Below are 17,048 nucleotides of genomic sequence, written 5' to 3'. Positions count from 1 at the left end.
TCATTAGTAAAGTGAAAATACATCGTGCCTATACATCTTTTGTTATGATAGTCTCATCAAGGTCTCACAATTGACAATGAAATCATAGTGACGCTTAAAATCCCGCACATAGCCATTTAAACACATTTATCTAGTAGGAAGACCAGAACTCACCATGAGGAAAGAGTAACCGATCCACAGGCTGCGCCAGCCAGCGGGACACTGTGGGATGGTGATGTCCTGGCTGTGGATCGCGATGGCAACTGATGGAGCTTCGCATACTGAGCAGCGGCTGATATACGGTTTGATCTCTCCCTCTTCTACAGGCATCATGGGAAGAGGAGCAGTTGTCGATAGCCAGTAGGACTTATCATTTCTGCTGGCATAGTAACAAATGTCTCCAGGATTGCAGTACAGGAAGGGCATGCTGTTGAACCGTGGGAGGCAGGAGCCAGCCAAACCTGCAAAGGACAAACCACCAAATTATACACATTTCAAACACACACAAAGCACACAATGACACACAATGAACAAATGGCATTAAATAAGACTGACATGATTAAACATTCAAAACAGATTCAAAGTATGAGAGAAAAAAGAAGCTATAGCGGAGCTCAATTTCTTAATCTTGCTTTAAACTGAACCTAGCAGCCACTGACAAGTATGGGATAATGGCAAATGCTAACATGTACCGTAAAACAGTAGAGAAGAAGAATAAAGTCAATTAACTGGTAATGTCAATTATCCAGCAACATCTACCTGAACATTAGCTAACATTGGCCACCATAAACTACAGGTCATACCAGACCAAGTCAAGCTGTAGCAGAAAAAAAACCCTGAAACCCAAAGGGTGAATAATATAACGTATGAATTTTTACTTCATACGTTATATGAAGTCCTATAACTTTAACGTCCTATAACTATAACGTTATATGAGTCCTATAACTTTTAACTTGTTATAGGAATGATGTGTTTTTTCTTCTTTTAAAAGTTACAGTCTTGTCTTATAACAAATAAGAGGACTTATTTTATCCTAAATAAACTACTTTCTGTTTTTGAAACAAGGTTTGGTTGGAAAATCTAATCCAGTCGTCCAGTCTATCTTTATTGTATTACCTGTGGAAAAAGCAGCACTGAAACAAGAGCAGGGATTACATTTCTCATGAATCATTTTCTGTTTTTTAGAACTTCTTAGTGAAAGAAGGTGAAATATAAAGCAGATCTTCACAAATAAGTTCTCCATTAAGCTGTGTTCTGCCTCTCATGCATAGTTTATTCATTTAGAGACTAAATGTGATTACACTTAACTGGAACACCCAATTGAATTAGACTTTAGAAGATGTGAGGACCAGCAGTGGAAATGAGTTGATCACAACTGAGAACACATGCTAGCATTGCCTCAGTACACAAGAGATGACCGTGAGATAGTGTAATGAAAAACAAGTCTGTCCTTTTCTGTCATCCGTCATGTATATTTATAGGACAGAATATTTTAAAAGGTCACTTTCTCTTTTTTCCAGCCCCATCATGCCATTAAAGCTCAATTTGAAATGTGAAATATAAGAGTGAGGACACCGGCTGGTCTAGATGGCCCTTCATCAAACTCTGCCAGCAGCGAGATGTGATGAGGCCGATGGCTCTGGAATGTCTTCGGGTTCATTGGATCACAATGTCTGTTCTAACAGGGCCGCACTGTAACAAGCTCACACTGGCATATGCCGAAGCTCACCATGACTTACCAAGATCCTGGTTGTGGGCCTTTTCCTGGCCCTCAAAGTACAGCAGGCTGTAGCCGTCCCACAGTTTAGACATACCCACAGGACACATGGGTGTGTGTTCTGATTGGCTGTGTTTCACCAGCAAGTAACCCACGCTGACGCTGCGGCCCGGCATACCAGGTAGCCCGGGGATACCAGGGTTGCCGCGGTGACCTATTGAGGAATGAACTAATTATCAATTATGTAATGCATTCATTCATGCTCGTACTGTACACACTTGATACACGCAGCACTGTGTAACATGGTTATAATATGTATCATGCAAGTCAGATTTCACTTGCAGAGATGTCCTCATGCATGTGGCTCTAACGCTGTCATAGCTTCAGTCAAACCATCTCTGCTACAATAATTACATAATGATATAAACAGTCCTTGTGGAACTCTTTAGTCCCCAGCGCAATGCTTTTAATGCTTATTTAGTCACTAAACCGACTCACAAAAAATAACAAGAAAAACGTCTTGGTAACTGGTTCCCTGCTTAGGAGTCTCCACCTACTTTAAATCTTTTAATCCAGGTTTATTAACCCTAATCCGAGTCTGCCCCACAGTGTCATACGCACCTTCCATGCCCTGCAGGCCGGGGTGGCCCACTTTTCCAAACTCTCCACGAAATCCAGGTGTTCCTGGTCGCCCACTAATCCCAGGCATGCCCTTCTGCCCACTGGGTCCTATGAAACCTGTACAGAGAGAGAATACGTGTCATCGGTGCTGGTAGTCAGAAAGTCAGTCTATATAATGATGTCATACTAAATGATGCATGATATTCATGTTTTATGCTTTAATTTGAATGGCCAGGAGCATTTATATTTAACAGTTATTAAAACCTAATTATTAGTTATTTACGGCTTTAAAATGTTACATTTTACACCATTTTGAACTCGTGTACATATCAGCCCAAAAGACTTGCTATAGTGGAATAATTACCTTATTATTTACACATATTACAGCCTTCATTTGAACATTTAATTCTTCGGATGCTCTCCAATTTGTTTTAACGCAGAGCAAAAACATGCTGCGATGGCAGGGGAAAGCCAAATTTTAGAGCTAATGCATGAGAACTGTGAGAAGAAGAGGGAGTGAGGCAGTGTGTGGATGACCCGTAACCAGATTACTATAGTTTATGATACGGCAGGACAGTGATGATGAAGGAAATGAGTGAGGATCTATTACATTGACCCCGCGGAGGTTCATATAAAATATATTTTAATAATATATATATTTTTAAATTTCCATTGCAGTTTAACAATAGGCCTACAGAAAAAAACAGCACTTCCTGCCCCACTGATACATGTTGCTGAGCCGGACATTTTTTAGGGATGCTCAACAACAAAATGTTTAATTAGAACAACTAACCTGAATCACCAGGGGGGCCATGTGGCCCTGGTTCCCCTTTGAACCCCTTTGGTCCATGGATACCACGTGGTCCTCCTGGGCCCCTCTCTCCTGAAATTCTGATGGGAATGGGAGGAGGACCCTGGTTTCCTGGAAACCCATGAGAACCTGCAGCACAGAAAGATCACGTAATGAATCGGACAAAAAAAACATAAAAGCACACGTCTGGTAACGAGTTAACAGTCTGTACGTTATATGAAAGTGTACAATTTACCTTGAGATCCAGTGTTTCCTTTTGGACCAGCTGGCCCTCTTTCTCCCTTCACACCAATAACACCAGGAACTCCCATTACTCCTTGCTCTCCTTTTATTCCTGTAAAAACGATATCAAGATTGTAGTACACAGATTGTAACTGGTGATCCTATTATCAAGCTGCAGACAGGTGCACGATATTACAGGCCCATACATAATTATCAGTTGAATGCCAGCAAAGCATGTATTACTTCCAACTTTCTTCTTTTCTTTGCAGTAGTAGAGTGCTGCAGGGATGAGGTTTTTTGTAGGCCAACACGGTTACCCTTGACAAAAAGCTCATGGGATATTTCCATTGGATTTGGGATTATCGCAGAATATAATCTTTGTCCAAACAAACGATACTACACGTTTTGTTCAGTAAAATAATCTAAAGTGAATGCAATCACCATGAAGTAAAAAGCTTTTTTAAGACACTTAAAAGCTTCCAAATTCATGAGTGGGGTATTTACTGATGCATTTTATGTGTTGAACAAAATTCAAATCTCTTGCTTGTGTTAACTAAAGACCTTATTTCAGGCATCTAACCAAAAACATGTTCAAAATACCCATTGAATTTGATATGAGGAAAACGGAAGTGCAAAAATGATGACTCAGGTTTTAGGACTTCTTGCAGCATACTATTTGTGGTATTTTAAGCATTCTGACATGTTTAGGTTATTTGACTATATACTTTATTTTATAGCTCATCATATTTTAGATACATGTGTTGTTTAATATGCTTTTTATTGATATGATGGTTTTATTAGTATGCTGAGTTGAATGTTGTCCTGTTTGTCTGCCCTATCAGCTCACCAAGGCAAGATCCTAATAACAGTTGTTGTTCTGGCAACAACGTTAACTCAACTGAACTGACAGCAATTAGTACAGGTACAGTGTTAAAATGTCTGCAGCAATAAGTGATACATCATTGCCAATTTATCATGAGAGAATACTGTGATAGTATGTCTCAAGCGACTATATCACATTATATTTGTTACTGATTATTTGTTCCAACTAGAAATCATCATCATAATAATAATCATCCATGGCCTGACACAACAATGGAAGTTTAAGATGTGCTACTGCAAACACTTCACTTGTCATTTGAACACAATTCTTGAAAATATCAAACAATTCATGCTTACCTTTCTTCCCAGAAACACCATTTGGCCCCCTGTATCCAAATGAACCTTGGTTTCCTTTGAATCCTTTCCTACCAGGGACTCCAGGAAACCCACCTGATCCCAGTACACCCTTTTCACCAGGAGGGGCATCTACACCAGGAAATCCTCTGTCTCCAGGGAAACCTGAGAAACAAATTTAGGATTAGCAAATATAGATAGTTTATAAAACAAACAAGAATTCCCCAGCATCAAAACCAGTCTGAAGTGACAGTTCAGTTCTTTGATTACTTCAATAATGAATTTTAAACATCAATGCATCCAGACAATTATGCAGAACCTAATAACCAAATTAAGTTACACTACTGGCTTTCTTAATGCTGAAAATGTTACTTTCTAGGGGTGTAGAAAATATTGCTACACTTGAGTAATATATCCCCTTGTCTACAGTAGTGCAATATATTGAATCGTAACCCCTGTATCACGATACGTATCACATCGCCAGATTCTTGCCAAAACACAATACTTTCCTCTATTGATTCTACAGCTACTGTGAGTTATAGTAAAATACAGTTCCTACTGATAATTTGAATACTACTACAGTTGCTGTTGCCATTGACACAATTACAACTATCAACTATAACTGCTGCTATTCCACAACCAGATGTTCCCATCTGACCAGGAATTTAACTGCCAACTCACCAGCTACAAGCCTGCTTCTCTCACCTTAAGGGAGCTTTAAAAAAATGCAATTTTTCACTTATTAAAATGAGTATTCACTGAATATGAGTTCTTGGTTTTAATCACTAATTAGCTTTTTTAAGAAGTGAGTGATTTCAGTCACAGCTTTGTATAAAAAAAAAAAAAGGAAAGGGGAGAGAGATTAAGCTCTGGTTCTTTTAACAATGGCCTTCTTTGATCCCACTGTATCTTCTCACCTTGGTACCCATTAGGTCCTATAGAGCCAGGGTCACCACGGCGTCCTGGTCTGTCTGGGGTCCCGCTTGGTCCTTCAGGGCCGCGGAATCCTGGCAGTCCAGGTTGACCATGGTCACCTGAACAAGTAAAACATGGGATTGTTTCAAGTCTTAAGATGGTGAAACCCAATAACAACATATGTTATGTGTTGTCGTGCATCACTGGTTCTCTTATTGAGAGCTCAGCAGGTTTCTGAGATGCCATATTAATGTAGAAAGAGTATGGAGTAATGGCTAACCTAGAGGTCCTTGAAAGCCTTTCAAACCCGCTGTGCCAGGAACACCTGGCTGGCTGTTGGGGTCGCCACCCTCTCCTTTCTCTCCTTTGCCTCCTGGTTCCCCAGCTGATCCAGTGGTATCCAGACCTGATTAAAATATGAACAGTAAACATTTGTCTAACTCCTCAGGGCTTTACGTAAGAGAAAGAATTAGACATGGTTTCTACTGCACTTGATGTAGTGAAAAACTTAGAAATATACATTGATTGAGTTTACAATTACAAAAGTGTTTCGTCATTACTGAAAGCATGGATTATAACAATGAATATTAGTGACTAAATAAGCCGCAATTAAAGTTAAACAAACATACTTAGGTATTATTTCTTCAGAGTTTAACACCCATAAAACCCATGCTGCTACATGAGGACTGTATAGAGGTGTGGTTTAATCAGATTTGATTGACAGTGACCAAACAAACCACCACCGCCACCAACTGTCGTCAATTCAAATGTTGCTTAATCCTGATTGGAGCACAGAAGTATGTGATTTCTCCATTTTCTAACAAAACCTGCCCCTGAGAAGAGTCCGTCTGAATACAGAAGTCTCTCATGAGAAATAACAAAAACTCCTATAACTTGCAGTACCGTGCAGACAATTGTATTGTTCATGTTGGAGCCCATTATTCATAGTATGAGTCTGAGAAAATACATTGTATGGCCTTTAAGCTGTACGTAATCTATATGAAACAGTATCTTTAAAAATGCACAGAAAGATTGTTTTTATGAATTGGGTTGAATACCTGGTGTTCCTGGGATACCCTTTTGTCCTTTCAGTCCATGTAATCCATAAAGTCCCTTCAGGCCAGGGAAACCTGCACACATTTGCATAGTTCAGATGGAGGAACATGGTGGACAACAAGTATGTAGTTTAAAGAGAAAGAAAGAGAAGATGCTGGTCTAGTTATGTTACCTTTGTTTCCTGGGAAGCCAGGAAAACCGGGATGTCCATCTTTTCCAGATGGTCCAGGAAAGCCTTTCAGACCTTGGTTACCAGGAGTTCCCTTTTGTCCATCAGAGCCTGCAGGAAACAAAAATGTTGTGTACAAGTTGCAATGTAATTCTGCTACAATGTCCAGTATACCATTAAATAAGGGACGTGAATGGGAGTCTCTTACCTGGGGACCCTCCTGTTCCTGGATCACCTGGCTCTCCCCTTTTCCCCTCGATTCCATCAAAACCAGGCAAACCACGGTCCCCTATTTGTCCAATTAAACCTTTCTGGCCTGAAAAGGAGGTATCAAACATCTCATATCACCCACAAATGAGCCTCTAATTGTTCAGTGGTGCCGATCAACACCAGAAGAGAAGAAACAAAAGCTGTATGAACTCATATTTGTACCTGGTTCTCCTGGAAGGCCATGCTGTCCTCTCAATCCGGTGGTTCCTGGAAGGTCTATGCGCGGGCCTTTCTCACCTGTAATCAAAATTTTCATCACAATCACTTTATAATATGTACCCAGATCTCCATCCGTCTGGAGTTTGAGTTTGAGGCGGTACCTTTGAGTCCCCTCCTTCCTTTGTCTCCTGATGCTCCGTAGGCACCAGGACTTCCTTTAACTCCCTGAAAACAAATGAGCAATTGATTTATCAATAGACTATATCATGTTTTCATGAGATGTTGCAATGAAAGAAATATATTGAATATTTATTTGTAGCTACAAAACATTACACAAACAATGGCAGAGTGAGAGCCATAATCGCAAGTTGTAGACTTAAAGGGATACTTTAGCAATTTAGTACTGCATTTTCATAAAGTAAGGGGACACGCAGAGACAGATAAAAAAAAAAGAATATTCAAATTGAAGAGGTCAGGATATCTTCAGATCACTGTTTCCAACCTTTTCTATATTGCAACTCATAGTTTTTAGACCCTCACTGCCTCTTTAACACCTACTTAAACACAATGTGTCTGGCTACCTAGCAAACACAAGTTCAGTATTCACTCATTTTTAGCTCTGTTTTGGTCTCCACCAACTCCTGAGGTAAATATCTGTCTCTTTATCATTAACTTTGGCCCTCTGACGTTTGGTTCTGGGCAGGAAGTGTGTGCTAGGTTTTTATAGCTTTTTCGCTAAAAACAGTGGCCTGCTGCGGCTATGAGAGTGAAGCAAAATAGTAACGCTGAGGGTTGTAAAACCAAAACAACAACCCGAGACACTGAGGAGTCGGGTGATAATTCTCTACGAACAACCCCTTTCATACACAAGTACCCATGTGTTTAAAAATATTGATTATAGCAACTTTAAGTCTCAAGGCAAAGCAGAGATACTTATTAACTTTGGAAAACTCCCTTAAGCGCTAGAAAAGACATTATACAAGTGTTTTTACAAGCTGAGTTTAAGTCCCCTTGACCGGTAAACTGAGTGGCTCTTTAATGCAGAATAATCAACATGGACTGACAGTATGGCTCTGCTCACCCTGTTGCCTGCCATTCCCTCAAAACCAGTAATTCCTCGATTTCCAGTTAGGCCGGGCATTCCTTTTATCCCCGGCAACCCCTCTGCACCCGTATCTCCATGGTAACCTTTCTTATTGCTGGGGTCTCCAGGAAGACCATGAGTTCCCTCGTAGCCCGGCACACCGGGCAAACCCTTAGTACCTGTGGAGCAGAGTAGAATGTGAAGAAGTGAGGCGTGAGAGGATAGGAGAGGTGAAAAGGAAAGAGTGACTGATATGAGATTGGAGCTGCTCACCTCTCGGTCCAGTAAAACCTTGATTTCCATATTGTCCGTGGTCGCCCTTTGCTCCCTTCATGTCAACAATCATCTGGGCGGGGATGTGAGGCTTATCCCCGGATGGCCCTCTCAAACCACGATCACCTGGCAGAGATGGTAAGTCAAAGAGTTAATTCCACTTAAGATCCACTGGGATCCCAATCATTTGTATGACAGAACAGTCTCACCTTTCTCTCCACTTCGACCCTTCACTCCTTTTACGCCAACTTCACCCTGAACTCCAGGTTCTCCACCGAACCCACTGAAGCCCTTCACCCCTAGATTACCCCTGTTCCCCTCAAAACCTGACATGCCGGGAGAGCCTTTGATTCCTGGGAAAGAGAGGGACCATCAGACCTTCACTGAAAAAATTAACTCTTCTGACCAAGGCTAGGCTACATAGATTTTATATAATTGTATGTTTAATTGGATTTAATTGGATTACTGGATTATATTTTCAAAGTAAATATCTGAGAAACAAACCCTTTATTCCTGGAAGTCCTGGACGTCCATCTGCACCCGACTGTCCCACTTCACCTGATGGGCCAGGCTCTCCAACGACACCATCATCACCGTACTTCCCCGGGATGCCTTTTAATCCTATCGGACCTGGAGGGCCTGGGTCTCCTTCAGTTCCCCTCTCTCCAGTGAAACCTGGTGAGCAGGATGCCAGAAACAAGAACAGGGACATCAGACATGAACAAGAACATTTCTGAGGGAGAGTGTGTCGCTGTGCATGCTAACCTGGCTGTCCAGTACTCCCACGTGGGCCAGGTAGACCGGCTTGTCCAGGATCACCAGGGTAGCCGTACTTGCCTGCTGGCCCAGGTCTCCCCTCCTCCCCCTGCAGGCCTAGAGGGCCACTCTCACCCTTGAAGCCGATCATACCAGGCATGCCGGCCATTCCTGGAGGAACGAATGAATAAGAACTTTAGATAATAGCTTATTCTTCCAAATGATGCCACTAACACTGGAAGTAAGTCAACAAGGCAAAGAGACAGGTAGCTTAAATAGACTGTAATGTTTGAATATAAGTAAGTGACAGAGTGAGGGCATTGCTAACCTGGATAGCCAATCGGCCCTGGATCACCGATAGAGCCTTTATTCCCTTGAACCCCAGGCAATCCTTCGTCACCAATTGGTCCTGGCGATGCTCCAAAAATCTCTCCATGAACACCCTTCTCACCTTGCGCCCCGTACCGGCCGCTTACACCAGGCACACCAGGGGTTCCTACTGAACCTTTGCTGCCTGAAACCCCCAAGGCTCCACGGGGGCCGGCAAAACCTATATTAGAAAAACACTTAATGTTAATTTAAAAAAAATATCTGGACCAATCAAAGATGAGATCATCAATTCTATCTATCTGGCTGCTGCCCGTAAGTCTTTTCTTGTCACTTCTTACCTGGTGGTCCAGAACGGCCACCAAAGCCTTGATCTCCTGTTTCTCCTTTTTCTCCGATTGTTCCAAATGGACCCTGTGGTCCTTTTTGGCCCGGAGGACCTGTTGGTTCCCGAAATAAAAACAGGGTGTCAAAAATGACTCAAAGCAGGAGCCCTGAAGTCAACATTCAGCAATATTTTTTTGTTGTGTTACCTGGGAAACCTGGTAGTCCTCTGGGTCCTGGAGGTCCAGGCAGCCCAGGTGGTCCAGGAAAGGAATCGCAAGGACCTGAGAGTAAAATTGTATTTAGGGCAACATCATGGTTGTATGTAAAAGTTTAAACTGTTTATGTGGAGTGTTTTTCCCGACATGGCATCTTCATTACATTAGCTGGTATCGCATTACACGAAATCGCAAATTGTAAACAATTTAAAAATCGTCATGCACACAAGCCAAATAATCCAGAAGCAAAAGCACAACAGAGTTGTTACAAAGAGAGCAATATGGTGAAAACATTATTATACCAGCTACCTGTTACATCCACCTGTCCTCCATCTCCTGTTGGACTACAGCCGCCTTTCAGTTGCAAATGAGAGAGGATGAAAGAGAGAGAGAGAGAGAGAGAGAGAGAGAGAGAGAGAGAGAGAGAGAGGCATTCGAAACAGGAGTTACTCAAAAGCACAAGCATTATCTCAAACAAGCCTCGCTGCAGCTTGTTTGAGGGATGCAGCCCCTGCATCAAGCTGACATCAAGAGGCGAAGAAAGAAAAGTAAATAAAATGGAAAAATATACTCGTCATGCTTCCTCCTTTTTTAATCACAAGCTATTAATGTTCATTCCCATTCCTCACTGCTTTTGCATATTAAGAGAGGAGAGGTAAAATTAAATACTTAGTAGAGTAAAAAATGGTCAAATATTTGTAAAGACAGTGAAGGAGAAATGTGCATCACCATATTGAGGTTAAATAAAAAGGACAGAAGGAGGCAGTCAGCCACCTCTCACCTGGGGTGCCAGGTGTTCCTGGAACTCCATGATAGCCTGCGAGGCCATCGTCACCAGGTAAACCACGTTGGCCTTTGAGCCCTCCAATGCCTGTCCCGTCTGTCCCAGTTATCCCGGGTGCACCAGTTCGACCAGGCCGACCTGGGAAACCTTTGTCTCCCACGTCTCCTCTGGGACCTTCTCCCTGTTGACATCAACCAGCATCATTATACTGTCGGATAGAGTTCATTTGTCATCAGGGGAAATGAGCAAAAAGAGATAATGTTACTTTGAATATAACGCTAATATGAAACTGCCAATATGGACTCCAGTGGACTCACTGGAAGACCTCGGCTCCCAGGGATACCAGGCAATCCATTTCGGCCTGGAGCACCCAACACTCCTGGCTCACCATCTCGCCCGTGATCCCCTGGATCTCCAGGATATCCTGTAGGGTACACACGTACACACACACACACACACACACACACACACACACACACACACACACACACACACACACACACACACACACACACAGACATACACACACATAGACATACACATACGATCAGTACAGCGTGCACAGAAACAGGGGGATCACTGTCTGTTTTCTGGCCCACTTGACCAAAGGTGCTGATCTGAAATGAAACCAGGTACACTGCACCTTTCTGTGAGGCCACAGTCGCGTTCCCTTTTCGACCCCGCAGACCTGGCAGACCGCTGACCCCAGGAGATCCCTGTGAGACAACACAGCAAAGTGTGAGGAAACAGAGAAGTACTCAAAATGAACGAAGGAAAAGAAAGAATGGAGATGGCTTGTTTATTCTTACAGGCAACCCGTCCTCTCCTTGGGGACCTGGCTCGCCTAAATCACCCTCCTGACCAAACTCTCCAGTCATCCCAGCATCACCACCATCACCAGCAGGGCCAGGTAGCCCCGGTGAAGAGTTTACCACAGTGCATTCACACACCCCGTGATCACCTAAATGTTCACAACATTGCACCCACAGGTCAGAAACATAGAGTGTTATAGAGTATATTAATATGAATTTAACTGATTATTTTACTCAGGGTGAATTTAATGGAGGAGTAAGTACTTCAGAAAAATATATCTTTCTATGTTATTAATTTAAAATATATCATAAATCTTCCTCAGCATGACTACAGCACCTTTCCCTCCTTTAAAGCCTGCATTGCCGGGCCTTCCTCTTCCACCAGGAGCCCCTTTGAAGAACTCAGCCCCTAGAGACGAATAGAAACAAATAGAATCACAGTAAAGGTATAGATTAGTATGAATAGTAACATTCGCTCACTCACTCACTCATTCACTCATTCACTCACATGTTCCTTTGGGTCCTGGAGGGCCCCTGGCCCCCGGGCGCCCGTTGGAGCCTGGGGGTCCTGGACTGTCAGCAGGGTGTCCAGGTTCCCCTGATTGGCCTTTCTCTCCTGGCTCCCCCTTTATACCAAATGGCCCCATGAAATCCCAAACTGACAGATACAAAAGGAGATTAAAAGGTGATCAAAGGTTTAACTTATCTTGGAGAGGAGCATTGTGATTGTTTCCTTTCCTGCTAATGCAGCCACGTTGTGACCATGGTATATTGTGTCACGTGTAAAGTAGCCTAAATGTTTTGAAAAAAATGATATGTTGTACTACTATTGCAAAGTCACAAAGGGAAATATAAAGACTAATGGATGGTTTGTATAAAAAATAATCTGGAACGAACCTCATGTACCTTGTAGAGTAGGCAGTCTGAAATCTATCTGAGGTTTCTACTGGAATCTTCTACTAGAATCTTAAATTGATTTCAGGGTGATTCTATTTTAAGATCTACTTCACACATGCCTCATAGCCTCTTCTCCCTATGTAGTATTATAAGTAGTATGTGTGTTTAGTCTGTCCACCTACCAAGTCTTTGTAATACAGTTTTTTGGTTGACTCCACTATTTTACATATGACACATAATATCATGTATTATGTAAGTTAATATTGTCATTATGTCTCTTATATCATACTGTGATTTTTGAAGTTTCTGTTGATTTTCTTCTTATGTGGGGCAAGAGTCTAAAGATAGAGAGTGTCATATGATGTACAGACTGACAACTTTGTGATTTTGTGATATGTGTAAATTAAAATGACCTCAGACTGTAACCATTGCAGGTGTCATATAGGCTACTGGTCCCTTTACTTGTATGTGGATGAATCTCTTGGCATAGCTTCGGTTTACAGACCTAGTTGCTGTGTTTCAGAGGCGGGGCGTCCCGGGGGTCCGGGGAACCCTTGGTCTCCAACCGGGCCCCTCTCTCCCTGCGGACCCTGCTCACCAGGAGGACCGGAAGGACCAGCTTATCAAAGTCAAAGCATAATAAAAAATAAAAAACATTCATTAGCATCTTATGCTCATAGATGACACTGCTTGTAATTGCTTTAATCCATTCGTATGTAGCTCTGTAACACATTATACATGAAGGATTATACATAGTTCTCTCCTGTTATATCCTCATTTGAATACTGTAATAATAATAACATAGATAGTTCTGTTTGTTTCATACTTCTGGAATACAAACAAATAATATTCTGTTCTTCTCCTTTGAGAAATAATTGGAAGACATCGTTCCCATGTTCGGCGCAAGGGTTTATTGCCACATTAGTTTCTTTTCCAATGTATTTAGTCCTTAAAGTACCCACAACCTCTTTCTTGAACACTTCTGTTTTTGCACGATAGTGTGACCTTGAAGTTCAGTAATGTCATTAAGTTCCCCACAGACTTTCACTTTATGTCAGCAACTATTTTTCTCATAAGACATGTTAGCACGTGTCAGGCAGTTGGTTTTATCTTCAAACTATTTCTCTTTTCTCTTGGCTGATTATTTGAGTTTCTCTGGTATAAATCATCTTACCTGATGGAGACCAGGGCCAAAGGGATCCTGATGGTATCAGTTCTCCTGGGTCACCTCTGTCTCCCTGAAACACATTAACTTAATGTCACTCTTTCAGTATTCAGAGGCTGCAGTTTCACTTGTCATTTTAATGACGGAGATCACAAGCTGGATGTGCACACATGGCTTCAGAAATCACTGTGACACATATCCTGTTATTCTTTTATGTCTGTTTTATCTCTTGTTTTCCTTTTAATTTCTGAATCTTGAGGCTGGATTAACACCCGCAAGGTTCAAGAAAGATTTGAATCAGATAATAATGTGAACAAAATGTTGTTTTTTAAAGAATAAAGGCGCAATATAGCATGTTAATTATGCCATTTCCCCAGGATTATTGACAATATAAAACCGTATGTTGAACAACCCATTCGGGTTAGATTCCACTTACGGGATGCATAGATTCATGACCCCAGTTCAGGGATAATCAAGTGTATTCTCACCTTGAAACCATCTCTACCTGTTGTCCCTTGTTCGCCGGTATCCCCCTGAAAAACAGTTGTCATCATTATGAAAATCACATTTAATTTGGTAACACAATAATGATGCAACATCCCTCTTTTTTCACACATGCATACCCTTGGTCCAGGACGCCCTTTTGCGCCAGAAAAACCCTAGAACGGCATAAACAGCACATTATATTAATTCAACACACAGATGGAGGACAGTTCGTTAGTGAAATACGTAGAGATGTGCCTGTGCTCACCCGTGATCCAGGCATGCCCTTCACACCAGTTTCTCCTTTGTTGTCAGCCTGAAATAAAGCAAAAGAAAAGATGAGTGGCGGGACTGACATGCTCAGACGTTAATGTGTGTCTATGTATGTATATATGTGCATGATCGTTCATGAGTGATCACACACCAGATCTCCTAATTCTCCTTTCAGACCTTTCTCTCCAAGAGGTCCCTAAAATAATGAAAGAGGAGGATATTATTGAAGCTTGTATCAGTGTCTGTATCACTCATATTGATATTTCAGATTTCAGAGACCATCTTTGAACATTACAACGCGTTAATGAATAAAGACGAACATGTTGAACATGTACAGACCGAGGGGGCTTGAACCAGCTGATGAGTAGAGTTTCCTGGATGCCCTGGTGGTCCGATGTCCCCCTGTGGTGGAAATAAGAAATGCATCAAAAGTCAGCCAGCTCAGAGAGAAACAAATCATCATCTAGTTCTTTTACTAAAGTAAAGTTACCACAGTTTCAAAATACTCAGTTACATGTAAAAGACCTGCAGTCCAAATGCAACTTAGGTAAAAGTACAGAAGTGCAGCAGCAAAATGTACTTAATATTAAAAATAATGAAGAAAAAGTAGTCGTTAAAGCAACAAAAAAAAAAATGCTGCTGTGACTGACATTATTAGATTGTTTATGCTGATGCTGGAATGTGTAAGCTGCATTTTACTGCTGTAGCTGGTCATTTACAGCTAAGCACCCCCCCCGAAAGGGTCACAAGATAAGTCTGAGGGGTCATTTATTTTGTCTTTAAACAGTTATTTGAATGAAACCATGTAAGAAGTTCAAAAGGGGAAATGTCTCTTTAGTGGAACAACTCAGATAACTGTGACAAGGGGCTCCCACACTGTTTTCTTTTGTAATTTGTAAAAAGCAGAAATTGTTATAAATCTCAGATTTTATCTTTAAAATGTAATTATAATCTATGAGTTTGTCATATGTTTTTTCAATGGAGTTTATTTCAAGGGCCCACTTGTTCTCAGGTCATACATGAAACAAAAAATAAAATACCCCACTAGAAATATTTTAAATTACACCTTTTTAGACCGTTTGATCGACTTGAGCAATGGGGTCTGTCGTCTTACGCGTAAGTTTTGTAAGATCTGAGAATCTTAACAACTAAAACAGTCTTCAATTTGCTGACACTGTCGCTGTGTGAGCACTGAGCAACGCCTGCACTTTTGCACATGCAGGCACTACACAAAGGATAAAGGCCAGGGGTCTCAGAGGAAATGCACGCACGGCAAAACATATTCAGATTTATAAAACCTTGCGCACACCATTCAAGCGCGCAATTTCCTTTTATAAAATCCAAATGAACCTGTAAATGTGCGCAGCTGGTTCGGCCTCACATCCCACCTTCTATTCGCCCACATTCAACCATAAATGGTCAATGCAAAGCACCTCATGAATGTTGATGCATTGAAATGAGCCTGCTGATCAGTGGGTCTTTGCGGTGTATTACGGAGACTACAGAGAGGAAGAACACTCATTCCCTCCTAATTCTTCCATTTACGCAGTAATAACAGTGCCAGAATATCCATCGTGCAGCATAACACATCACCAGTGTCACCATAGTATTTATATGTTTACAGCAATCAGACTGATTGCTTCTAAAATGATCAAGACAATCGGTGGTATCCACCACCCTGGATATCATTTAAGAAAAAAGGAAGTTTGATATGTGAAGTTTGAAGATGTTTTCTTATGGCATTATGATCAGGACTGATAATGACGATATCAGAGTTTCCGTACAGGTGCGCACATTCTCCTGTCAAGTTTGTTTTATAGACCACAACTTTTGCGTGGGAAGTCGCAACGGTTATAAATGAGACACCAGGTGTGTTTGTAGTTTCAATAGTTAACTACACAAAAATAGAAAAAAAGTAAATTAACTACTCAAATCACATATGCAAATATGAATGTAGTAGAACAAACAGCAAGCTACTGCAAAATGTAGTTAAACTACTAGTATAACTACATGTAGTTCACCCCAACAGCAGAAGTGGCATTAAATGAAAATACTCAAGTAAAGTAAAATGATCTCAAAACTGCACTTAAGCATAGTAGTTAAGTAAATATACTTCAATCATTGCATAGGAAAGTAAAGATGAAGAGCTCAAGCTGAAGTGGATCAGATGACTTAAGACCGAAATTAATTCAGGATGTTCTCTGCAGCAACAGCAAACCATTTTGTTGTTATGGCTTTTGCTTTACAGAAATGCATGTAGACTTGACTGATAGATATTAGCAATGAATAATACAAACAGGGTCACTCACTTGCTCTCCTCTCAATCCCTTCAGCACATTGGTCATATTACCCTGCCCAGAAAAACAAAACAACACTTGAAGTTGCATTCCTAAAGTGAAGTTCCTGTTTGATAAGATTTCATGCAGTATTCATACATCACGTTTCTATTATATTACATTAAATATATATCATTGTTGCCTTACCTTTGGTCCACGGGGACCGGGAGGCCCTGGGGGACCCTAGAAGAAGACACAAACAGGATCCTAATAAGCACTTT

The 17,048-nt window shown here is 41.4% G+C and overlaps 1 protein-coding gene across 3 annotated transcripts in view; it reads right to left on the bottom strand.

Moving 5' to 3' along the window:
* Window positions 1–17,048, bottom strand: part of col4a2 (collagen, type IV, alpha 2) — a 60,761-nt gene that overhangs the window by 2,147 nt on the left and 41,566 nt on the right. For 2 of the 3 annotated variants that reach the window (XM_068704918.1, XM_068704919.1), the window contains exons 11-47: window positions 16,975–17,010; window positions 16,801–16,842; window positions 14,831–14,893; window positions 14,643–14,687; window positions 14,487–14,534; window positions 14,359–14,394; window positions 14,224–14,268; window positions 13,745–13,808; window positions 13,076–13,189; window positions 12,182–12,331; window positions 12,011–12,082; window positions 11,671–11,822; window positions 11,505–11,577; window positions 11,179–11,285; window positions 10,859–11,042; window positions 10,387–10,431; window positions 10,069–10,143; window positions 9,877–9,975; window positions 9,537–9,758; window positions 9,218–9,379; window positions 8,957–9,127; window positions 8,662–8,805; window positions 8,453–8,578; window positions 8,177–8,358; window positions 7,257–7,320; window positions 7,099–7,173; window positions 6,875–6,982; window positions 6,670–6,777; window positions 6,500–6,571; window positions 5,722–5,847; window positions 5,444–5,560; window positions 4,530–4,691; window positions 3,364–3,462; window positions 3,111–3,257; window positions 2,318–2,434; window positions 1,719–1,910; window positions 154–440 (exon numbers count right to left, since the gene is read on the bottom strand). In XM_068704918.1, the coding sequence (XP_068561019.1) occupies window positions 154–440; window positions 1,719–1,910; window positions 2,318–2,434; window positions 3,111–3,257; window positions 3,364–3,462; window positions 4,530–4,691; window positions 5,444–5,560; window positions 5,722–5,847; window positions 6,500–6,571; window positions 6,670–6,777; window positions 6,875–6,982; window positions 7,099–7,173; window positions 7,257–7,320; window positions 8,177–8,358; window positions 8,453–8,578; window positions 8,662–8,805; window positions 8,957–9,127; window positions 9,218–9,379; window positions 9,537–9,758; window positions 9,877–9,975; window positions 10,069–10,143; window positions 10,387–10,431; window positions 10,859–11,042; window positions 11,179–11,285; window positions 11,505–11,577; window positions 11,671–11,822; window positions 12,011–12,082; window positions 12,182–12,331; window positions 13,076–13,189; window positions 13,745–13,808; window positions 14,224–14,268; window positions 14,359–14,394; window positions 14,487–14,534; window positions 14,643–14,687; window positions 14,831–14,893; window positions 16,801–16,842; window positions 16,975–17,010 (4,131 nt within the window). The remainder of the gene's footprint in view (window positions 1–153; window positions 441–1,718; window positions 1,911–2,317; window positions 2,435–3,110; window positions 3,258–3,363; window positions 3,463–4,529; window positions 4,692–5,443; window positions 5,561–5,721; window positions 5,848–6,499; window positions 6,572–6,669; window positions 6,778–6,874; window positions 6,983–7,098; window positions 7,174–7,256; window positions 7,321–8,176; window positions 8,359–8,452; window positions 8,579–8,661; window positions 8,806–8,956; window positions 9,128–9,217; window positions 9,380–9,536; window positions 9,759–9,876; window positions 9,976–10,068; window positions 10,144–10,386; window positions 10,432–10,858; window positions 11,043–11,178; window positions 11,286–11,504; window positions 11,578–11,670; window positions 11,823–12,010; window positions 12,083–12,181; window positions 12,332–13,075; window positions 13,190–13,744; window positions 13,809–14,223; window positions 14,269–14,358; window positions 14,395–14,486; window positions 14,535–14,642; window positions 14,688–14,830; window positions 14,894–16,800; window positions 16,843–16,974; window positions 17,011–17,048) is intronic. The other variant, XM_068704920.1, reaches the window with a different exon arrangement.

This window comes from Cebidichthys violaceus, unplaced genomic scaffold (genome assembly GCF_023349555.1).
Source record: "Cebidichthys violaceus isolate CVI_PGR_0920_01 unplaced genomic scaffold, fCebVio1.0.p SCAF_11, whole genome shotgun sequence".
Classification (NCBI taxonomy): Eukaryota; Metazoa; Chordata; class Actinopteri; order Perciformes; family Stichaeidae; genus Cebidichthys; species Cebidichthys violaceus.
This window is presented reverse-complemented; position numbering and strand designations above follow the sequence as displayed.